Genomic DNA, 24,864 nt, shown 5'->3' on the forward strand with positions numbered 1-24,864 from the left:
TAACCTTCTTATATCTGATACTTCATACTGCATCAGCCACTCTCTTTCTGACTCTCTCTTTTCTAACCTTCTTATATCTGATACTTCATACTGCATCAGCCACTCTCTTTCTCTCTCTTTTCTAACCTTCTTATATCTGATACTTCATACTGCATCAGCGACTCTCTTTCTCTCTCTTTTCTAACCGTCTTATATCTGATACTTCATACTGCATCAGCCACTCTCTTTCTGACTCTCTCTTTTCTAACCTTCTTATATCTGATACTTCATACTGCATCAGCCACTCTCTCTCTCTCTCTTTTCTAACCTTCTTATATCTGATACTTCATACTGCATCAGCCACTCACTTTCTAACTCTCTCTTTTCTAACCTTCTTATATCTGATACTTCATACTGCATCAGCCACTCTCTTTCTCTCTCTTTTCTAACCTTCTTATATCTGATACTTCATACTGCATCAGCCACTCTCTTTCTCTCTCTTTTCTAACCTTCTTATATCTGATACTTCATACTGCATCAGCCACTCTCTTTCTCTCTCTCTCTTTTCTAACCTTCTTATATCTGATACTTCATACTGCATCAGCCACTCTCTTTCTCTCTCTTTTCTAACCTTCTTATATCTGATACTTCATACTGCATCAGCCACTCTCTTTCTGACTCTCTCTTTTCTAACCTTCTTATATCTGATACTTCATACTGCATCAGCCACTCTCTTTCTCTCTCTTTTCTAACCTTCTTATATCTGATACTTCATACTGCATCAGCCACTCTCTTTCTCTCTCTTTTCTAACCTTCTTATCTCTGATACTTCATACTGCATCAGCCACTCTCTTTCTCTCTCTTTTCTAACCTTATATCTGATACTTCATACTGCATCAGCCACTCTCTTTCTCTCTCTTTTCTAACCTTCTTATATCTGATACTTCATACTGCATCAGCCACTCTCTTTCTGACTCTCTTTTCTAACCTTCTTATATCTGATACTTCATACTGCATCAGCCACTCTCTTTCTGACTCTCTCTTTTCTAACCTTCTTATATCTGATACTTCATACTGCATCAGCCACTCTCTTTCTAATTTTTTTCTAACCTTCTTATATCTGATACTTCATACTGCATCAGCCACTCTCTTTCTGACTCTCTCTTTTCTAACCTTCTTATATCTGATACTTCATACTGCATCAGCCACTCTCTTTCTAACTCTCTCTTTTCTAACCTTCTTATATCTGATACTTCATACTGCATCAGCCACTCTCTTTCTAACTCTCTCTCTTTCTTGCTCTCTCTCCTTCCAAACACACAGACTTACAGCGACACACTTTATTACCACAATATTCAGGGTTGAACCTACAGTACCACTTTTGATCACCACAGTAGGTTTTAAAGGCTAAATGATCCCATTCCTACTCATTCTACCAGCAAACAATACCTGGCAGCACAAGTGTTCCTGCGGACCAGCTCCAGCACCTTGCCCACACTGCTGACGCTGCCGTCGGTGATGATGAACACCTGGCGGGGGCAGGAGCGCTGCGCAGGCTGCTGATACACCCAGGACAGCGCCCCCAGCAGGTTGGTTTCCCGCATGTCAGCCCTCATCTTGTGGATGTACTCACAGGACTGTGCCAAGGTCACCTGGGGAGAGGGGAGCAGAGCGGAGAGTAAGGGATAGGGGAAGGGAGGGACAGGTAGGATTACAGCCTATTGGTTCATATTGATGGACACGTTAGATAAGCAGTGTATGATCACCAAACTATTCTTCTAATTAATTTCATCAATGAGGGGGCATAACAACTTAAGGGTAGCATACATCTACTGTACACTAAATAATTGACAGAGGGATAGTATGATATGCATCAGATTGGGCGAGGAGAAATGAGGGGCACTTACGAGTTTGAATAAATCTCTTGTTATCTGTCTGGTAGAACGGGGTAAATACCTTCCTATTGTTTGATATGTAAACATTGGAAGAGCTCAATTGATTTGAATTGGAATAAAACAGACATAATCCTATATTTCTATTGACGTTAGAATGTAATCAAGCCCTGTCCAATCTGTAAGGGAATACAAACGTAACAAAGCCCATAGTAGACCATCATTGAACAACATGAACAGTGTAGGTCACCCACCTTCAGCACCTGCACCTGCCTAAACCCACATCACAAAGGGGACACAAACACCCATGACAATCTGTGATTAATTAAACCAGACAGAGGGAGAGGGAGAGAGAACAGGTTAGGTGGCTATTGCTCATCCTCGTTTTTCTCATTGTAATGTGCATGAAAGGTCACCATGTGTCGTTTAACTGCTGTTTGTCCTTGCACAGCCCTGGTCTGGCTAAAACCTGATACTCAGCTGCTAGGGCAACCCTGGTGTGAGCTGACCTGGACTCTGAATGAGGTGGAACAGAGAGGGGGACAGGACAGAAGGTCCACAAGTGATTTCTTTTTTAAAGTTCATCACAGTCCTGCTGAGAACACCTTGTCTGACTGAGCATGTTAAGCTCTTCACTTTAACATGGTTTGTAGATCTTCATACATGTAAGGTTGGATGGAAGCTCATGGTTGCTCGGCAAATGGAGACCCATTGTCAAGGTTACACAGTATACTTCACATTCATTTGGCGATTGAGCCCTGCAGATTTCTCTTAATGCATAATTGACTTTTTAGGGTGAACTATTCCTTTGAGCTCTGACGTAGTACTTACATCTGTGCAGAGCTTGCTGGTGGTGAACAGGGCTTTGATGGTGGTGCCGAAGCCTATGATGTTGAGCATGGTACCTGGAGGAAGACTCTTCAGAGCTACCACCATTGGTTCCTTGGGACAGGAAGTAGACATGGGTTTAGTATACCATCTATTGCACCTTGCCTATGTCGCTCGGCCATCGCTCATCCATATATTTACATGTACATATTCTCATTCACCCCTTTAGATTTGTGTGTATTAGGTAGTTGTTGGATTACTTGTTAGATATTACTGCACTGTCGTAACCAGAAGCACAGCTTGGCACAGCTTGGAAAAGTCCAGAAAATTATGTCATGGCTTTAGACGCTTCTGATAGGCTAATTGACATCATTTGAGTCAACTGGAGGTGTACCTGTGGATGTATTTCATGGCCTACCTTCAAACTCAGTGCCTCTTTGCTTGACATCATGGGAATATCAAAAGAAATCAGCCAAGACCTCATAAAAAAAATGTAGACCTCCACAAGTCTGGTTCATCCTTGGGAGCAATTTACAAACGCCTGAAGGTACCACGTTCATCTGTACAAACAATAGTACGCAAGTATAAACACCTAGGGACCACACAGCCGTCATACCGCTCAGAAAGGAGACGCGTTCTGTCTCCTAGAGATGAACGTACTTTGGTGAGAGAAGTGCAAATCAATCACAGAACAACAGCAAAGGACCTTGTGAAGATACTGGAGGAAACAGGTACAAAAGTATCTATATCTGTCAGGATTTGGCCAGGGTTGTTCCGGGTTTTGGTCACTAGATGCCCCCATTGTGCTTTTTGACCTTATGTTTTTTCCCTTGATCCCCATTATTATTTGCACCTGTGCCTCTTTTTCCCCTGATTGTATTTAAACCCTTAGTTTCCCTCAGTTCTGTGCTCTGTGTTTGTATGTTAGCACCCAGCCCTAGTGTTCTGTGTTTTCTTGTCGATTCCGGTGGATGCTCTTGTGGAATTCTGTTTTTGTTTTTGAGTATCTCTTGAGGCTTTTTTGTGCTATTCCTACCACCTTTTGGATTTGCCATTTTTTGTATTGAAGGACTTCTCCTTTTTACTTTATTAAATACACCGTCTTAAGTACTGCTGTGTCTGCCTCATTTTCTGGGTTTTGCTGACTATTCGTGGCTCAGTTGGTTAAGTGACTGTTTCTCACTCCGGAGACCCAGGTTCGTAACCGGGTCCTGACAGAAACACAGAGCCAAAAATGAACCCAGAGGCAGCCAGTTCCCAGGACCGTTTTGCCATGCTGTCCCACCACCAGGAGACTGTCCAACGCCACGAAGCCGCCCTGGTTCAGCAAGAGGCCTTAATGGCTAGACATTCTCATCTTCTGTCGGAGATGCTGACTTCCATTAAGCAAATATCTGATCGTCTTACCCCGGCAACAGTTCCCGTTCCAGTACCTCAGATTCACGTACCCATGGCAGTTAACCCCCTGGCTGAACCTCGTCTTCCACCTCGCCAACGGTTCTCAGGTGATCCAAGTGCTTGTAAAGGTTTTCTCACCCAATGTTCTCTCTCCTTTGAGCTACAACCCTCGTCGTTTCCCACCGACCGGTCTAAGATCGCTTATATCATCACCCTGCTGTCGGAAAAAGCCCTGGCCTGGGCTACTGCTGTGTGGGATGCCCATAGTTCCTGCTGTGCCAGCTACTCTGCCTTTGAGGAATTCAAACGAGTGTTTCAAGGCCCAAGCAGTGGTTCTGACTCAGCCAAACAGCTCCTGACTCTCCATCAAGGTTGGCGCAGCGTGACGGACTATGCCATCCAGTTCCGCACGGTGGCAGCAGCGAGTGGCTGGAACAACGAGGCGCTCACGGTGTGCTTTCTGAAAGGCCTTTCCGACACTATCCAAGATGAACTGGCCACTCGGGAACCACCGGACAATCTCGAGTCCCTGATCAAGTTGGCCTCACGCATTGACCAGCGTCTGAGAGAGAGAGAACTCAACCGTAGACCTCTAGCCCCTATCAGTTCCAGCTCCGAGTCCCCACCTTTATCCTCGCTGGCTCCATCGGAACCCATGCAGATTGGACGCATCTCCCAGGCTGAGAGAGACCGCCGGATGAGGGAGCGACGCTGTCTATATTGCGGCAAACCGGGCCATTTCCGTTCCACGTGTCCCGGGCTCCAGGGAAACGCTCTGTCCCGTACAGACCGGGGGAACTGTAACGGGAAACATAACCTCCTCCCATCCGTCCAACTCCCGTCTGCTCATTCCAGTCACCCTCTCCTGGGACAACCACAAGCTTCACCTTCAAGCCTTGGTAGACTCTGGAGCCGCAGGTAACTTCATGGATGGTGTCTGGGCGAAGGAGAATGGCGTTCCCTCTGAACCTCTAAGTGAACCCATTAGGGTCACTACATTGGATGGAAGCACTTTGGGATCTGGACTTGTCACTCATGTCACTACATCCTTGCGACTTTCAGTTTCACAACACCAGGAATTGATGAACTTTCATTTGATCTCCTGTTCCGAGTTCCCTCTCGTCCTTGGATACCCCTGGCTTCACAGCCATAACCCTCACATCGACTGGTCTGTGGGCACTATCAAGCAGTGGGGTCCTACGTGCCAAGCTACTTGTATTTTCCAGAATTCCCAGAGTTCTACTCCCGAGTCTTTAGAATCCATCGACCTGACCCGAGTTCCCGAGTGTTACCATGACCTCAAACTGGTGTTTAGCAAACAGAGGGCCACCATGCTACCACCCCATAGACCTTACGATTGCCCCATCGACCTGTTTCCGGGCACTTGCCCCCAGGGGTCGGATCTTTTCCCCATCTCCACCCGAACGAGCTGCTATGGATACCTACATCAAGGACGCTCTGGAAGCAGGCCTCATGCGTCCATCCACCTCCCGGCGGGAGCAGGGTTTTTTCTTTGTGGCCAAGAAAGACGGTGGATTACGTCCTTGCATCGACTACCGGGGACTCAATGCCATAACCGTCCGTAACCGTTACCCGCTACCCCTTATGGCCACAGCCTTCGAGCTGCTCCAGGAAGCAGTTGTTTTCACTAAGCTTGACCTGCGGAACGCATACCATCTTGTGCGGATCAGACCTGGTGACGAGTGGAAGACCGCTTTCAACACGCCTACTGGTCACTATGAATACTTGGTGATGCCCTTCGGCCTGACCAACGCCCCAGCGGTGTTCCAAGCGCTCATAAACGATGTGCTTAGGGATATGCTTAACATATTTGTGTTCGTTTACTTGGATGACATCCTCATCTTTTCGAGCTCCCTTCAAGAACACACTAAGCATGTCAGACAAGTACTCAAACGCCTCCTGGACAGCCATCTGTACGTTAAGCCGGAAAAATGTGAATTCCATTCATCCCGAGTACAATTCCTGGGATTTGTAGTGGAACCCGGTCGAGTCCAAATGGACCCCAGGAAGATAGGGGCGGTAGCGGATTGGCCCACCCCCAAATCTGTTAAGGAAGTTCAGCGTTTCCTGGGCTTCACAAACTTTTACCGCAAGTTCATCAAGAACTTCAGCTTGGTGGCAGCCCCTCTCTCAGCTTTAACCAAGGGTGGCAATGCAAGGTTTTTGTGGGGAAGAGAAGCTGAGACGGCCTTCCAAGGACTCAAGCAGCGCGTTCTCTCTCTCCCATCCTGATACTACCGACTACGGATGAACCATTTGTGGTGGAGGTAGACGCATCAGAGGTTGGTGTTGGAGCTGTCCTGTCTCAGAGGGGTGAAGACAAGAAGCTTCATCCGTGCGCTTTCTTCTCACACCGGCTTACCCCGACTGAGAGGAACTACGATGTGGGGGATCGTGAACTCCTAGCGGTTAAGATGGCATTGAAGGAATGGAGACACTGGCTCGAGGGGGCTTCTCACCCGTTTCAAGTGCTTACGGACCACAAAAATCTGGAGTATATCCAGCAGGCGAAGCGGTTGAACTCTAGACAAGCTAGATGGTATCTTTTCTTCAATCGATTCCAGTTTATCCTCACCTATCGGCCCGGGTCGAAGAATCTCAAACCGGTTGCCCTGTCCCGAGTCTACGCTCCTGCCATTCGAGATGACACGGACATGCCTGTCCTTCCTGCTGCTAAGATTGTGGCTCCGATCTCGTGGCAAGTTGAGGATACCGTGAGACGTGCTCAAGCTAGCGAACTGGACCCGAAAGGAGGTCCTGCCAATCGGTTGTTTGTCCCCAAGGCAGTGAGGACTCAGGTCCTTCTGTGGGGGCACTCCTCTCGCCTCACCTGTCATCCGGGCGTAGGTCGCACCTTGGAGTTCATCCAGCGTAAGTTCTGGTGGCCTACCATAAGAGAAGACGTTGCCACTTTCGTCAATGCCTGTCCTGTGTGCTGCCAGGGCAAATCTTCTCACCTCCGCCCTCAAGGACTCCTTCACCCTTTACCTGTTCCCCACAGACCCTGGTCCCATATCTCATTGGACATTATTACTGGACTTCCTCCATCCCATGGCAATACTACTATCCTAGTCATAATCGACAGGTTTTCAAAGGCGGCCAGGTTCCTCCCTCTGACTAAGTTACCTTCTGCCAAGGAAACGGCTGAGTTGGTAATTAATCATGTGTTCCGAGTCTTCGGCATTCCTCAAGATATGGTTTCTGACAGAGGTCCCCAGTTCGCCTCAAGGTTTTGGAAGGCCTTCTGCCAACTTATGGGGGCTTCTGCCAGTCTATCTTCAGGGTACCATCCGGAGTCCAACGGCCAAACAGAGAGGATGAATCAAGAGCTGGAAACCACCCTCCGATGTATGACTCGTGACAACCCGTCCACATGGTCATCCTTTATTGTTTGGGCAGAATACGCGCACAACACCTTGCGCTCCTCCTCCACTGGTATGTCCCCGCACGAGTGTCAGTTTGGCTATGCTCCTCCATTGTTCCCGGACCAGGAGGCAGAAGTCAGAGTGCCTTCAGCCTTGAAGTTCGTCAGACGCTGGAGGAAGACCCGTCTTAATCTTATGCGTTCCTCACAGAGGTACCAACAACAAGCCAACAGACGTCGCCGTCCCGGGCCTACCCTGCGCCCCGGCCAGAGAGTCTGGCTCTCCACAAGAGACTTACCTCTACGGGTGGAGTCTCGCAAGCTGTCCCAAAAATACATCGGTCCCTTCAGTGTTGCCAGGAGAGTTAACCCAGTTTCTTATCGCCTACACATTTACATTACATTTACATTTAAGTCATTTAGCAGACGCTCTTATCCAGAGCGACTTACAAATTGGTGAATTCACCCCAGATCCCTTAAGATTAATCCCACATTTCACATTTCATTGTTAAAACCTGTTGTTTTTTCTCCCCTTGTCCCGGCAGACAGACCTCCCCCTCCGCCTCGTGTCATTGGAGGCCAGCCGGCTTATACCGTCCATCGGATACTGGATTCCCGCCGGGTGCAGCGGTCCTGGCAGTATCTGGTGGACTGGGAAGGCTACGGTCCCGAGGAGCGCTCCTGGGTTCCTGCCAAAGACATCCTGGACCCTGACCTCATTCGTCAGTTCAGGGCCCTCCACCCTGAGAGAGCTGGTAGGAACGTCAGGAGCCGTTCCTAGGGGGGGGATTCTGTCAGGATTTGGCCAGGGTTGTTCCGGGTTTTGGTCACTAGATGCCCCCATTGTGCTTTTTGACCTTATGTTTTTTCCCTTGTTCCCCATTATTATTTGCACCTGTGCCTCGTTTCCCCTGATTGTATTTAAACCCTTAGTTTCCCTCAGTTCTGTGCTCTGTGTTTGTATGTTAGCACCCAGCCCTAGTGTTCTGTGTTTTCTTGTCGATTCCGGTGGATGCTCTTGTGGAATTCTGTTTTTGTTTTTGAGTATCTCTTGAGGCTTTTTTGTGCTATTCCTACCACCTTTTGGATTTGCCATTTTTTGTATTGAAGGACTTCTCCTTTTTACTTTATTAAATACACCGTCTTAAGTACTGCTGTGTCTGCCTCATCTTCTGGGTTCTGCTGACTATTCGTGGCTCAGTTGGTTAAGTGACTGTTTCTCACTCCGGAGACCCAGGTTCGTAACCGGGTCCTGACAATATCCACAGTAAAACGAGTCCTATATAAGCATAACCTGAAAGGCCGGTCAGCAAGGAAGAAGCCACTGCTCCAAAACCACCATAAAAAAGCCAGACTACGGTTTACAACTGCACATGGGGGAAAAGATTGTAGGCTTGCAAGGGGGAGGCTTACAAACCCGAAGAACATCATCCCAACAGTGAAGCACGGGGGTGGCAGCATCATGTTGTGGGGTTGCTTTGCTGCAAGAGGGACCGGTGCACTTCACAAAATAGATGGCATCATGAGGTAGGAAAATGATGTGGATATATTGATACAACATCTCAAGACATCAGTCAGGAATTTACAGCTTGGTCGCAAATGGGTCTTCCAAATGGACAATGACCCCAAGCATACTTCCAAAGTTGTGGCAAAATGGCTTAAGGACAACAAAGTCAAGGTATTGGAGTGGCCATCACAAAGCCCTAACCTTAATCGTATAGAAAATTTGTGGTCAGAAGCGTGTGCGAGAAAGGAGGCCTACAAACCTGACTCAGTTACACCAGCTCTGTCAGGAAGAATGGGCCAAAATTTACCCAATTTATTGTTGGAAGCTTGTGGAAGGCTACCCAAATTGTTTGACCCAAGTTGAACAATTTAAAGGCAATGCTACCAAATACTAATTGAGTGCATGTAAACGTATGACCCACTGGGAATGTGATGAAAGAAATAAAAGCTTAAATAAGTCATTTTCTCTACTTTTATTCTGACATTTCACATTCTTAAAACAAATTGGTGATCCTAACTGACCTGAGACAGGGCATTTTTAAGTTTAATTAAATGTATTTGTCTACGATGCATGTTATCCTCTTCACTATGTGTTTTCTCCATCATCACCTTGATGCGGTGGATGTTGCTGCCGCTCATGCTGCCGCTGCGGTCAATGAGGAAGACCAGTTCCCTGGTGGCACGGTGCAGCTCTGGAGGCTCAGACAGCAGGTCAGGACAGAAGTTGAGCATCAGGACCGGGCTGCTCAGGATGTCCTTGTGGTACCGCTTTCTCACAAACTCCAACTGTACAGGAGGATTGAATGATAGAATTTATTAGACAATAAAAACATATACAGACAGAATATAACTGTGTGTTCGTCCAAATAAGGTATAGATGTATTATAAGGACATGAAAGGCTATTTGCTGGGTACTGGGTAAATAGTTTAAAGGAAATATAATGAAGACACACACTGTCGTTTGCGCCCACTGATTGTTTCGCTTTCAGTCCAGCTCACCTTCTTCTCTGGTTCCAGCTCTTTGCGAGCACAGCGAATGAAGTCGCGGCGGGAACAGATCTGCTGCTCGTATTGGCTGAAGGTGAGCCGACCCCTCTCCAGGATGACCAATGGGCTGTGAGGCTCTGGAGTAGAGAGTTTGGGGACAGAACTCATGATCAGTGAGATAAGGAAGGAGGCCATCAGAGACAATTGTGACACACACACACACACACACACACACACAACCACACACACAGACAGTCTCTCTCACCGCTGAGGTGCAGTATGACCTCTATGTGTCTGTCATAGGGGTGTTCCTGTGCCAGGGTGATGTAGGTGGAGGAAGCACTCTGGGCGCTGGGGTCTGCATCTGCCCTGAGTGCATGGGTAGGGCTTTCCAGACCTGGAGAAAGGGACAAGAGAAGCCCAGTTCAACAACAACACTTAGGTGAAGGGGATAGGGGTAGGGCTTTCCAGACCTGGAGAAAGGGACAAGAGAAGCCCAGTTCAACAACAACACTTAGGTGAAGGGGATAGGGGTAGGGCTTTCCAGACCTGGAGAAAGGGACAAGAGAAGCCCAGTTCAACAACAACACTTAGGTGAAGGGGATAGGGGATAGGGGTAGGGGCCAGCTAGAGGAAGGGGCTGGGGAAAGGGACAAGAGAAGCCCAGTTCAACAACAACACTTAGGTGAAGGGGATAGGGGTAGGGGCCAGCTAGAGGAAGGGGCTGGGGAAAGGGACAAGAGAAGCCCAGTTCAACAACAACACTTAGGTGAAGGGGATAGGGGAGAGGGGTAGGGGCCAGCTAGAGGAAGGGGCTGGAGAAAGGGACAAGAGAAGCCCAGTTCAACAACAACACTTAGGTGAAGGGGATAGGGGATAGGGGTAGGGCTTTCCAGACCTGGAGAAAGGGACAAGAGAAGCCCAGTTCAACAACAACACTTAGGTGAAGGGGATAGGGGAGAGGGGTAGGGGCCAGCTAGAGGAAGGGGCTGGGGAAAGGGACAAGAGAAGCCCAGTTCAACAACAACACTTAGGTGAAGGGGATAGGGGTAGGGCTTTCCAGACCTGGAGAAAGGGACAAGAGAAGCCCAGTTCAACAACAACACTTAGGTGAAGGGGATAGGGGTAGGGCTTTCCAGACCTGGAGAAAGGGACAAGAGAAGCCCAGTTCAACAACAACACTTAGGTGAAGGGGATAGGGGATAGGGGTAGGGGCCAGCTAGAGGAAGGGGCTGGGGAAAAGGACAAGAGAAGCCCAGTTCAACAACAACACTTAGGTGAAGGGGATAGGGGATAGGGGTAGGGCTTTCCAGACCTGGAGAAAGGGACAAGAGAAGCCCAGTTCAACAACAACACTTAGGTGAAGGGGATAGGGGATAGGGGTAGGGGCCAGCTAGAGGAAAGGGCTGGGGAAAGGGACAAGAGAAGCCCAGTTCAACAACAACACTTAGGTGAAGGGGATAGGGGTAGGGGCCAGCTAGAGGAAGGGGCTGGGGAAAGGGACAAGAGAAGCCCAGTTCAACAACAACACTTAGGTGAAGGGGATAGGGGATAGGGGTAGGGGCCAGCTAGAGGAAGGAGCTGGGGAAAAGGACAAGAGAAGCCCAGTTCAACAACAACACTTAGGTGAAGGGGATAGGGGATAGGAGTAGGGGCCAGCTAGAGGAAGGGGCTGGGGAAAGGGACAAGAGAAGCCCAGTTCAACAACAACACTTAGGTGAAGGGGATAGGGGATAGGGGTAGGGGCCAGCTAGAGGAAGGGGCTGGGGAAAAGGACAAGAGAAGCCCAGTTCAACAACAACACTTAGGTGAAGGGGATAGGGGATAGGGGTAGGGGCCAGCTAGAGGAAGGAGCTGGGGAAAGGGACAAGAGAAGCCCAGTTCAACAACAACACTTAGGTGAAGGGGATAGGGGATAGGGGTAGGGGCCAGTTAGAAGAAGGGGCTGGGGAAAGGGACAAGAGAAGCCCAGTTCAACAACAACACTTAGGTGAAGGGGATAGGGGATAGGGGTAGGGCTTTCCAGACCTGGAGAAAGGGACAAGAGAAGCCCAGTTCAACAACAACACTTAGGTGAAGGGGATAGGGGATAGGGGTAGGGGCCAGCTAGAGGAAGGGGCTGGGGAAAGGGACAAGAGAAGCCCAGTTCAACAACAACACTTAGGTGAAGGGGATAGGGGATAGGGGTAGGGGCCAGCTAGAGGAAGGAGCTGGGGAAAGGGACAAGAGAAGCCCAGTTCAACAACAACACTTAGGTGAAGGGGATAGGGGATAGGGGTAGGGGCCAGCTAGAGGAAGGGGCTGGGGAAAGGGACAAGAGAAGCCCAGTTCAACAACAACACTTAGGTGAAGGGGATAGGGGCTAGGGGTAGGGGCCAGCTAGAGGAAGGAGCTGGGGAAAGGGACAAGAGAAGCCCAGTTCAACAACAACACTTAGGTGAAGGGGATAGGGGATAGGGGTAGGGGCCAGCTAGAGGAAGGAGCTGGGGAAAGGGACAAGAGAAGCCCAGTTCAACAACAACACTTAGGTGAAGGGGATAGGGGATAGGGGTAGGGGCCAGCTAGAGGAAGGAGCTGGGGAAAGGGACAAGAGAAGCCCAGTTCAACAACAACACTTAGGTGAAGGGGATAGGGGATAGGGGTAGGGGCCAGCTAGAGGAAGGGGCTGGGGAAAAGGGACAAGAGAAGCCCAGTTCAACAACAACACTTAGGTGAAGGGGATAGGGGATAGGGGTAGGGGCCAGTTAGAAGAAGGGGCTGGGGAAAGGGACAAGAGAAGCCCAGTTCAACAACAACACTTAGGTGAAGGGGATAGGGGATAGGGGTAGGGGCCAGCTAGAGGAAGGAGCTGGGGAAAAGGACAAGAGAAGCCCAGTTCAACAACAACACTTAGGTGAAGGGGATAGGGGATAGGAGTAGGGGCCAGCTAGAGGAAGTGGCTGGGGAAAGGGACAAGAGAAGCCCAGTTCAACAACAACACTTAGGTGAAGGGGATAGGGGATAGGGGTAGGGGCCAGCTAGAGGAAGGGGCTGGGGAAAAGGACAAGAGAAGCCCAGTTCAACAACAACACTTAGGTGAAGGGGATAGGGGATAGGGGTAGGGGCCAGCTAGAGGAAGGAGCTGGGGAAAGGGACAAGAGAAGCCCAGTTCAACAACAACACTTAGGTGAAGGGGATAGGGGATAGGGGTAGGGGCCAGTTAGAAGAAGGGGCTGGGGAAAGGGACAAGAGAAGCCCAGTTCAACAACAACACTTAGGTGAAGGGGATAGGGGATAGGGGTAGGGCTTTCCAGACCTGGAGAAAGGGACAAGAGAAGCCCAGTTCAACAACAACACTTAGGTGAAGGGGATAGGGGATAGGGGTAGGGGCCAGCTAGAGGAAGGAGCTGGGGAAAAGGACAAGAGAAGCCCAGTTCAACAACAACACTTAGGTGAAGGGGATAGGGGATAGGGGTAGGGGCCAGCTAGAGGAAGGGGCTGGGGAAAGGGACAAGAGAAGCCCAGTTCAACAACAACACTTAGGTGAAGGGGATAGGGGCTAGGGGTAGGGGCCAGCTAGAGGAAGGGGCTGGGGAAAAGGACAAGAGAAGCCCAGTTCAACAACAACACTTAGGTGAAGGGGATAGGGGATAGGGGTAGGGGCCAGCTAGAGGAAGGAGCTGGGGAAAGGGACAAGAGAAGCCCAGTTCAACAACAACACTTAGGTGAAGGGGATAGGGGCTAGGGGTAGGGGCCAGCTAGAGGAAGGAGCTGGGGAAAGGGACAAGAGAAGCCCAGTTCAACAACAACACTTAGGTGAAGGGGATAGGGGATAGGGGTAGGGGCCAGCTAGAGGAAGGGGCTGGGGAAAAGGACAAGAGAAGCCCAGTTCAACAACAACACTTAGGTGAAGGGGATAGGGGATAGGGGTAGGGGCCAGCTAGAGGAAGGGGCTGGGGAAAAGCACAAGAGAAGCCCAGTTCAACAACAACACTTAGGTGAAGGGGATAGGGGATAGGGGTAGGGGCCAGCTAGAGGAAGGAGCTGGGATAAGGGACAAGAGAAGCCCAGTTCAACAACAACACTTAGGTGAAGGGGATAGGGGTAGGGGCCAGCTAGAAGAAGGGGCTGGGGAAAGGGTACGCTCCCTCTCAGACAGGCCGGAGTGATTCCACTCCCATACAGGCCCTCCGAGTGCCCAATCTGATTGAGTAGCCTAATTTCCCCTCCACCTAATATCTTGACTGCTGCACAGTGCAGTTACAGTAGCCTGGCCCTGTTCCAAACACACCCACCACCTCCTTCATTCCTCAGCTCCCTTACTCTGTCCCCGTCCCTGGGCTGCCTCACTCTGAGCTCATTGTCCCGCCTCCCTAGACCCATTTCATATATCACTATGGGATATAAGAGCCAGGGCCACTTGTATCTGTCACTATATCATTACAGGAGACAGGCTAAAGATAGAAAGAGCTGTTTCTCCCACCCACTCAAGTGTTTGCTGTACACAAAGAACTCTGCGTCACCAAACCAGGAGGAGATAGGGATGATATTGTAGTGATCCTCGCTATATGAGCCAAGTGGCACGATGCCTAGGGTGTTTGCCTTTCACACCAGCGACCCAGGTTTGCTTCCTTGCCCTTCCGTTTGCTACACTGGTGTCAAAAGTGGGATGGCGGCGGTAAGGCCATCGGAATTGCACGGCCCAGAAGTGTGAGGGGGCTGTGAGGGGCCGAAGCACGGGAATGTGCTTTTCTGTTCTAAGGGGGCAGTGTATCAAGCCTATATGAACCAAGTTACAATTACCACCAAATGGGTTAACCTTATTGGCATGATGCGTGGGCCTTTCATGCCAGTGACCCTGGTTCACTTCCCTGCCCTGCTGTTTGCTACAATAGCAAAGCTACTTCGTGGGAAAGAGGTATGTTGACATCAATGGAACTTCCTGGGTAAATAAATGTGGGGCGATAGATGGGTATATAATATGGGTATACCAGCCAGCAGGCATGCCCCTCGGACCAGCAGCTGGAAGTTGAGCTCATAGGGTGCCAGGTTGGTGGCAGGGCTGGTGAAGATGGCATGGGCACACTGTTGCTCCGAACCCAAAACCCTCTCCTGTTTCCCAGAGGTGGCTCCAAAACAACTGGTGGGTCTGGGGGGAGGGGAATATGAAGCACCAGAGTTTGAATTACACATGACCTTTTGGTTGTTTTTTCAGCACTTGTGGAAATGAATTTTATTGACATCAAACTACCAAACATTTAGATCATTTTCAAGGAGGGAAATACCCTGTTTCATCTGATTTCGCCCCATTTTCGCTTTTGCTTGCAGTCACCCGCCCTGTGGCGATGGGAGTGAGTACTGTGGGGTAGACCAGGCGGATCGCGCCACTCTTCAAGGTGGGGAGTTCCACGGTCGTACTTATGATGACAGATACTATGTCCATCGAGCCAATGACCCCGGTGCCTACGACGAAGGTGGTTCGCTCCAAGTCTTCATCTAGGATGAGATGGCCTAAAAGACAGAGATTCAGATAAAAATGCATGGTTCCATGGATTGAATAGAATCCTAACATTCACTTCAAGTCAATACATTTTTTACACTAAGTGAAAGCCATTTCACGAAGAGGCAAGACGACAAATCCTTTTAGCTTCAGTCCTCTGCCCCATCCTACAAGATTATACCATTATGTTAAATGAATCAAATGAATGAGATAAAGGGCATTTCTATTCTGGTAGAGATTCTTTACTCTTCTAAAGTTCTAAGCATCTAAATGTATAGCCTACAAAGTGATTTATAAAGAGAGTTCCAGGATTCATAATAGGAATGCATGCCTGGGTGTTGTGATACGTTCAGAGATAGGTAGGAGGTCTCTCTGAACGAGAGGAAGACTAATGGCATGTCTCCGGGTGGGCGGTCTCACTAAATGGATTAGCTTGAGACTCTTTAATAAAAGCCTAACTGATTTCTTTTAGTGGCTGGTTTGGATGAGCAGGGTATTAGGTACAATTTTACATTTCTGTCGTTTAGCAGACACTTATCCAGAGCTACTTACAGTTAGTGCCTTCATCTTACAATGCAGTAGATAGGTGAAACAACCACATGTCACAGGGGATGGGGGGAGGGGGGTAAGACAGCTTTATTATGGTGATAGATGCTGAAGATGCTGAAGAGTTAGAGTTTGACACTTTCAGAAGATTGGCAGGGACTCTGCTGTCCTAACAGGGACTCTGCTGTCCTAACAGGGACTCTGCTGTCCTAACAGGGACTCTGCTGTCCTAACAGGGACTCTGCTGTCCTAACAGGGACTCTGCTGTCCTAGCAGGGACTCTGCTGTCCTAACAGGGACTCTGCTGTCCTAACAGGGACTCTGCTGTCCTAACAGAGACTCTGCTGTCCTAACAGGGACTCTGCTGTCCTAACAGAGACTCTGCTGTCCTAACAGGGACTCTGCTGTCCTAGCAGGGACTCTGCTGTCCTAACAGGGACTCTGCTGTCCTAACAGGGACTCTGCTGTCCTAACAGAGACTCTGCTATCCTAACAGGGACTCTGCTGTCCTAACAGGGACTCTGCTGTCCTAACAGAGACTCTGCTGTCCTAACAGGGACTCTGCTGTCCTAGCAGAGACTCTGCTGTCCTAACAGGGACTCTGCTGTCCTAGCAGGGACTCTGCTGTCCTAACAGGGACTCTGCTGTCCTAGCAGGGACTCTGCTGTCCTAGCAGAGACTCTGCTGTCCTAACAGGGACTCTGCTGTCCTAGCAGAGACTCTGCTGTCCTAACAGGGACTCTGCTGTCCTAGCAGGGACTCTGCTGTCCTAACAGGGACTCTGCTGTCCTAGCAGGGACTCTGCTGTCCTAACAGGGACTCTGCTGTCCTAACAGGGACTCTGCTGTCCTAGCAGGGACTCTGCTGTCCTAACAGGGACTCTGCTGTCCTAGCAGAGACTCTGCTGTCCTAACAGGGACTCTGCTGTCCTAGCAGAGACTCTGCTGTCCTAACAGGGACTCTGCTGTCCTAGCAGGGACTCTGCTGTCCTAACAGGGACTCTGCTGTCCTAACAGGGACTCTGCTGTCCTAGCAGGGACTCTTCTGTCCTAGCAGGGACTCTGCTGTCCTAACAGGGACTCTGCTGTCCTAGCATCAAAATGTTTCCTGTCACACACCAAATAGGTGCAGTGAAATGTGTTGTTCTACAGGGTCAGCCATAGTAGTATGGTAGGTGTAGTTCTACAGGGTCAGTCATAGTAGTACGATAGGTGTTGTTTTACAGGGTCAGTCATAGTAGTATGATAGGTGTTGTTTTACAGGGTCAGTCATAGTAGTATGATAGGTGTTGTTTTACAGGGTCAGTCATAGTAGTATGATAGGTGTTGTTTTACAGGGTCAGTCATAGTAGTATGATAGGTGTTGTTTTACAGGGTCAGTCATAGTAGTATGATAGGTGTTGTTTTACAGGGTCAGTCATAGTAGTATGGTAGGTGTTGTTTACAGGGTCAGTCATAGTAGTATGGTAGGTGTTGTTTTACAGGGTCAGTCATAGTAGTATGATAGGTGTTGTTTTACAGGGTCAGTCATAGTAGTATGATAGGTGTTGTTTTACAGGGTCAGTCATAGTAGTACGATAGGTGTTGTTTTACAGGGTCAGTCATAGTAGTATGGTAGGTGTTGTTTTACAGGGTCATAGTAGTATGATAGGTGTTGTTTTACAGAGTCAGTCATAGTAGTATGGTAGGTGTTGTTTACAGGGTCAGTCATAGTAGTATGATAGGTGTTGTTCTACAGGGTCAGTCATGGTAGTATGATAGGTGTTGTCTTACAGGGTCAGTCATAGTAGTATGATAGGTGTTGTTTTACAGGGTCAGTCATAGTAGTATGATAGGTGTTGTTGTACAGGGTCAGCCAGTAGTATGATAGGTGTTGTTTTACAGAGTCAGTCATAGTAGTATGATAGGTGTTGTTTTACAAGGTCAGTCATAGTAGTATGATAGGTGTTGTTTTACAGGGTCATAGTAGTATGATAGGTGTTGTTTTACAGGGTCAGTCATAGTAGTATGGTAGGTGTTGTTTTACAGGGTCATAGTAGTATGATAGGTGTTGTTTTACAGAGTCAGTCATAGTAGTATGATAGGTGTTGTTTTACAAGGTCAGTCATAGTAGTATGATAGGTGTTGTTTTACAGGGTCAGTCATAGTAGTATGGTAGGTGTTGTTTTACAGGGTCAGTCATAGTAGTATGATAGGTGTAGTGTAATGTGTTGTTTTACAGGGTCAGACATAGTAGTATGGCGCCCCTGGAGCACATTAGGGTCAACATCTACCGATGTTACACCTTGTCGGCTCGGTATTCAAACCAGCGGCCTTTCTTTTATTATCCCAACACCCAAGCGCTACCTGCCGCCCAATAAAACTATCAATAAAACAATCACATAGAATGGCAGCTGAGGGAGACTTGGGAGGCAGAGGGGAAGCAAAGGGGTGGGGAACAGGAATGAGACTGATGTGGTATTTGAAAACTCCCAATCAGGTCAGACACACAGAGGAGACCTGGTGTGCCTTAGTCCCTGGTGTGCTTTAGTCCCTGGTGTGCCTTAGTCCCTGGTGTGCCTGAGTCCCTGGTGTGCCTTAGTCCCTGGTGTGCTTTAGTCCCTGGTGTGCCTTAGTCCCTGGTGTGCCTTAGTCCCTGGTGTGCCTTAGTCCCTGGTGTGCTTTAGTCCCTGGTGTGCCTTAGTCCCTGGTGTGCCTTAGTCCCTGGTGTGCCTTAGTCCCTGGTGTGCCTTAGTCCCTGGTGTGCCTTAGTCCCTGTTGTGCCTTAGTCCCTGGTGTGCCTTAGTCTCTGGTTTTGCCTGAGTCCCTGGTGTGCTTTAGTCCCTGGTGTGCCTTAGTCCCTGGTGTGCCTTAGTCCCTGGTGTGCTTTAGTCCCTGGTGTGCCTTAGTCCCTGGTGTGCCTTAGTCCCTGGTGTGCCTTAGTCCCTGGTGTGCCTTAGTCCCTGGTGTGCCTTAGTCCCTGGTGTGCATGAGTTCCTGTGTTGTCTCTCTACTGATTAAAGATTACTTCGTGAAAGTTAGAGAAAGGAAAACATGAAATAGGACCAAACAGAATCTGTGGGCAGTGGTGAAAAGTACATAAGTAAAAAATACTTTAAAGTACAACTTAAGTACTTTTATGGGATAGCTGTACTTTACTTTTATATTTTTGACAACTTTTACTTTTACTCCACTACATTGCTGAAGAAAATAATGTACTTTTTTGTCAGGATTTGGCCAGGGTTGTTCCGGGTTTTGGTCACTAGATGCCCCCATTGTGCTTTTTGACCTTGTGTTTTTTCCCTTGTTCCCCATTATTATTTGCACCTGTGCCTCGTTTCCCCTGATTGTATTTAAACCCTTAGTTTCCCTCAGTTCTGGGCTCTGTGTTTGTATGTTAGCACCCAGCCCTAGTGTTCTGTGTATTCTTGTCGATTCCGGTGGATGCTCTTGTGGAATTCTGTTTTTGTTTTTGAGTATCTCTTGAGGCTTTTTTGTGCTATTCCTACCACCTTTTGGATTTGCCATTTTTTGTATTGAAGGACTTCTCCTTTTTACTTTATTAAATACACCGTCTTAAGTACTGCTGTGTCTGCCTCATCTTCTGGGTTCTGCTGACTATTCGTGGCTCAGTTGGTTAAGTGACTGTTTCTCACTCCGGAGACCCAGGTTCGTAACCGGGTCCTGACACTTTTTACTCCTTACATTTCAATGATACCCAAAAGTACTAAGTACATTTTGAATGCTTAGCAGGACAGGAAAATGGTCTGATTCACACACTTATCAGGTGAGCGTCCCCAGTCATCTATACTGACTCTGATCTGGCAGATTCACTAAACACAAATGCTTTGCTTGTAGATGATGTGTTGTAGTGTGCCCCTGGCTATCCATAAATCAAAAAATAAAGAAAATCGTTCCGTCTGGTTTGCTTAATATGAGGAATTTGAAATGATTTATACTTTTACTTTGATACTTAAGGATATTTTAGCGATTACATTTCCTTTTGACACTAAAGTACATTTAAAACCAAATACTTTTACTAAAGTATTTATTGGGTGATTTTCACTTTCACTTGAGTCGTTATCTTTTATGGTATCTTTACTTTTACTCAAGTATGACAAATAGGTACTTTTTCCACCGCTGTCTGTGGGTTATGCCCCCAGCTTTTAGAAATGAAAAATACCTTCTGATACACTCCTTCCCTCCTTCTATCCATCCAGCCCTATCTCTACCTCCCTCCTTCCATCCCTACCTTCCTTCCTTCCTCCTTCCCTCCCTCTTCATCCTTTCCCTCCATCTATCCCTCCCTCCTTCCCTTCTGCCGTACATCTCTCCTTCCCCCCTTTGTTCACCGTTGGTACACTGCATGTCCAGGCTGGATCCCCCGCAGCAGCCCCACTCCCATCTATCCCTCCCTCCTTCCCCCCTTTGTTCACCGTTGGTACACTGCATGTCCAGGCTGGATCCCCGCAGCAGCCCCACTCCCATCTATCCCTCCCTCCTTCCCCCCTTTGTTCACCGTTGGTACACTGCATGTCCAGGCTGGATCCCCCACAGCAGCCCCACTCCCATCTATCCCTCTCTCCTTCCCCCCTTTGTTCACCGTTGGTACACTGCATGTCCAGGCTGGATCCCCCGCAGCAGCCCCACTCCCATCTATCCCTCCCTCCTTCCCCCTTTGTTCACCGTTGGTACACTGCATGTCCAGGCTGGATCCCCGGCAGCAGCCCCACTCCCATCTATCCCTCCCTCCTTCCCCCTTTGTTCACCGTTGGTACACTGCATGTCCAGGCTGGATCCCCCGCAGCAGCCCCACTCCCATCTATCCCTCCCTCCTTCCCCCTTTGTTCACCGTTGGTACACTGCATGTCCAGGCTGGATCCCCCGCAGCAGCCCCACTCCCATCTATCCCTCCCTCCTTCCCCCTTTGTTCACCGTTGGTACACTGCATGTCCAGGCTGGATGCCCCGCAGCAGCCCCACTCCCATCTATCCCTCCCTCCTTCCCCCTTTGTTCACCGTTGGTACACTGCATGTCCAGGCTGGATCCCCCACAGCAGCCCCACTCCCATCTATCCCTCCCTCCTTCCCCCTTTGTTCACCGTTGGTACACTGCATGTCCAGGCTGGATCCCCCACAGCAGCCCCACTCCCATCTATCCCTCCCTCCTTCCCCCTTTGTTCACCGTTGGTACACTGCATGTCCAGGCTGGATGCCCCGCAGCAGCCCCACTCCCATCTATCCCTCCCTCCTTCCCCCTTTGTTCACCGTTGGTACACTGCATGTCCAGGCTGGATCCCCGCAGCAGCCCCACTCCCATCTATCCCTCCCTCCTTCCCCCTTTGTTCACCGTTGGTACACTGCATGTCCAGGCTGGATCCCCCACAGCAGCCCCACTCCCATCTATCCCTCCCTCCTTCCCCCTTTGTTCACCGTTGGTACACTGCATGTCCAGGCTGGATCCCCCGCAGTAGCCCCACTCCCATCTATCCCTCCCTCCTTCCCCCTTTGTTCACCGTTGGTACACTGCATGTCCAGGCTGGATCCCCGGCAGCAGCCCCACTCCCATCTATCCCTCCCTCCTTCCCCCCTTTGTTCACCGTTGGTACACTGCATGTCCAGGCTGGATCCCCGCAGCAGCCCCACTCCCATCTATCCCTCTCTCCTTCCCCCTTTGTTCACCGTTGGTACACTGCATGTCCAGGCTGGATCCCCCGCAGCAGCCCCACTCCCATCTATCCCTCCCTCCTTCCCCCTTTGTTCACCGTTGGTACACTGCATGTCCAGGCTGGATCCCCGGCAGCAGCCCCACTCCCATCTATCCCTCCCTCCTTCCCCCTTTGTTCACCGTTGGTACACTGCATGTCCAGGCTGGATCCCCGCAGCAGCCCCACTCCCATCTATCCCTCCCTCCTTCCCCCCTTTGTTCACCGTTGGTACACTGCATGTCCAGGCTGGATCCCCCGCAGCAGCCCCACTCCCATCTATCCCTCCCTCCTTCCCCCCTTTGTTCACCGTTGGTACACTGCATGTCCAGGCTGGATCCCCCGCAGCAGCCCCACTCCCATCTATCCCTCCCTCCTTCCCCCTTTGTTCACCGTTGGTACACTGCATGTCCAGGCTGGATCCCCCGCAGCAGCCCCACTCCCATCTATCCCTCCCTCCTTCCCCCTTTGTTCACCGTTGGTACACTGCATGTCCAGGCTGGATCCCCCGCAGCAGCCCCACTCCCATCTATCCCTCCCTCCTTCCCCCTTTGTTCACCGTTGGTACACTGCATGTCCAGGCTGGATCCCCCACAGCAGCCCCACTCCCATCTATCCCTCCCTCCTTCCCCCTTTGTTCACCGTTGGTACACTGCATGTCCAGGCTGGATCCCCGGCAGCAGCCCCACTCCCATCTATCCCTCCCTCCTTCCCCCTTTGTTCACCGTTGGTACACTGCATGTCCAGGCTGGATCCCCCGCAGCAGCCCCACTCCCATCTATCCCTCCCTCCTTCCCCCCTTTGTTCACCGTTGGTACACTGCATGTCCAGGCTGGATCCCCGGCAGCAGCCCCACTCCCATCTATCCCTCCCTCCTTCCCCCCTTTGTTCACCGTTGGTACACTGCATGTCCAGGCTGGATCCCCCGCAGCAGCCCCACTCCCATCTATCCCTCCCTCCTTCCCCCCTTTGTTCACCGTTGGTACACTGCATGTCCAGGCTGGATCCCCGGCAGCAGCCCCACTCCCATCTATCCCTCCCTCCTTCCCCCCTTTGTTCACCGTTGGTACACTGCATGTCCAGGCTGGATGCCCCGCAGCAGCCCCACTCCCGTCCGTTGCCACATTGGCCGTGGAGCCCCGATCCTGGGCAGCAGTCCAGACAACAATCCTCCAGCTTCCCCCGACTCTGGATCTGAACTCCCACCATGCGGCCGGCGATGACCGCCTCAAAGCCCACCACCACCTCCTTCTCCCCCAGCGGGTACACAAACACACCTAGGGGGAGAGGGGTGAGGGGAAGGTGCAGGGGGCATTGAATAAAGGACAACAGACACAAGACCAAGACTAGATCTGGCTATAGATGTTGTGGCTTGATATGTGACTAACCGATTGCTAAGGCCCAAAATCCCCCCCCCCCCCCCATGACATCAGTGTGTGACCTCACCCTCCACAGGTTCGGTGTCTGTGTTGGCGTAGGTGAGATGCGCGGTGATGCCAAGGGAGCAGCCGTTGGCACAGGACTTGATGCAGGAGGCCTTGAGGAGAAGTGGGGCCCACGTGGACCGGTTTCTCAGGCCAACCATCGTCTCTGGATGTGAGGAAGAGAGAAAATCCTTGAGTTCAATGTGTGTGTGTGTGTTTGCGTGTGTGTGTTTGCGTGTGTGTAATGTGTGTGTGTGCGCATTCAAATGGCCTCAGTTTCCAACCTTATCAAGGGGAAGGATCAGAAGCACAGTATGGAAAGTTCTTCGACCAATTATGTGCTTCTAAATTAGGCTTTCTCTCAATTGATGGAAAGAACATTGGTCTCAAATCAGCTCTGATAATTATTTCAGAATGTCAGCTAAAGGTCCCCATATTTAATGAACCTTGTTGCAGGGCAATTGTGCCAGGTTGGTCTAATAAAGAAAAGGTAAATATGTACCTTTTTCACATGAATTACCTGTGTAACTGTGAGATATATGTATTTACAGCAGCCCCATCTTGCCTTGGGCTTCTACTCTGGCAACCGAGCTATCCCCTCTCTCCACCTGCATAGCAACCGGTTGCAGCAGTGCTGAAGGCCAACTCAATCATTAACAGATTGGTCAACACTCCATGGGCTCCTGGGCAGCATCTCCTCAACGGCTACCTGATGCAAATCCATACTATACAGCTTCACAAGTCTTACCTGACCACAGAGGAGATAAGAGTGGGTGGGTGGTATGATGGACCTTTAGGTTGTGTTAGTGGCACAATACGGGAGCTCAGGTAAGAGATCAGGTAAGAGCTCAGGTAAGAGATCAGGTAAGCTTGTTGGGTTACTGGAACCTCTTAGAAAACCTACGAAACAGGTGCTCCTCAAAAGAACGTTAGTGTAAATAAGAGATCTAGTAACAAATAGAAACTATTCTCATCTTGAAAAGACTTACATCTTGTTGTTTAGGACTTTAAACTCACAGGGACGTCCTTCCAGTATAACATCACCCTGTTGCTTGCTCTAACCCTGCTGCTTGCTCTAACCCTGCTGCTTGCTCTAACCCTGTTGCTTGCTCTAACCCTGTTGCTTGCTCTAACCCTGTTGCTTGCTCTAACCCTGCTGCTTGCTCTAACCCTGTTGCTTGCTCTAACCCTGTTGCTTGCTCTAACCCTGTTGCTTGCTCTAACCCTGTGGCTTGCATCAGCACCAAACACAACACAACATGAAATAGATGAATCAAACTAGGCAGCCATGTTCTTTACGAAAGAAACACAGCTGCTGCAATTAAGCCCAGCAGGTCAAAGAAGAACATAAAACACACTTCTTAGTGATTGACCTTTTTAGCGCTCCTTGAATAAAACAATGTTCTGTGAATCTGGGCTATAACCTGCAGGTGTAATGGTTTCTAATGGTTTAGTGTTAGCGGACTCACAGCTCAGTGAGCAGCAAACTGCGGAGTGCAGACTGTGACTGTTTGCTTTGGTCTGGGTAATGGTCTCTACATCCACCTCTGACTAAGTAGATCAACAGCTTCCATCTGGCTACTGTGCTTTGGAGGGATGGAGGGGGAGCCGCAAATACATGTCTGTTTGGGAGAAGGGTAGGGCACAAATAAGCCAGACCAGCATTCAACCACAAACACGCGGTCAGAGTAAAACACACAGATACTGGGATACGAACCAGTAACCCTTATGAATCAGGTTTTTTCCCACCTTGCCATC

General features: G+C 49.6%; 1 protein-coding gene across 1 annotated transcript in view; it reads right to left on the reverse strand.

Moving 5' to 3' along the window:
• Nucleotides 1–24,864, reverse strand: part of vwa5b2 (von Willebrand factor A domain containing 5B2) — a 57,006-nt gene that overhangs the window by 21,872 nt on the left and 10,270 nt on the right. The window contains 9 exon segments of the mRNA XM_064993389.1: nt 1,429–1,631; nt 2,703–2,813; nt 9,598–9,774; nt 9,988–10,112; nt 10,241–10,372; nt 14,946–15,103; nt 15,240–15,465; nt 22,744–22,959; nt 23,129–23,272. Coding sequence (XP_064849461.1) covers nt 1,429–1,631; nt 2,703–2,813; nt 9,598–9,774; nt 9,988–10,112; nt 10,241–10,372; nt 14,946–15,103; nt 15,240–15,465; nt 22,744–22,959; nt 23,129–23,267 — 1,487 coding nt within the window. The 5' untranslated portion in view covers nt 23,268–23,272.

The sequence above is a fragment of the Oncorhynchus masou genome, chromosome 17 (genome assembly GCF_036934945.1).
Source record: "Oncorhynchus masou masou isolate Uvic2021 chromosome 17, UVic_Omas_1.1, whole genome shotgun sequence".
Classification (NCBI taxonomy): domain Eukaryota; kingdom Metazoa; phylum Chordata; class Actinopteri; order Salmoniformes; family Salmonidae; genus Oncorhynchus; species Oncorhynchus masou.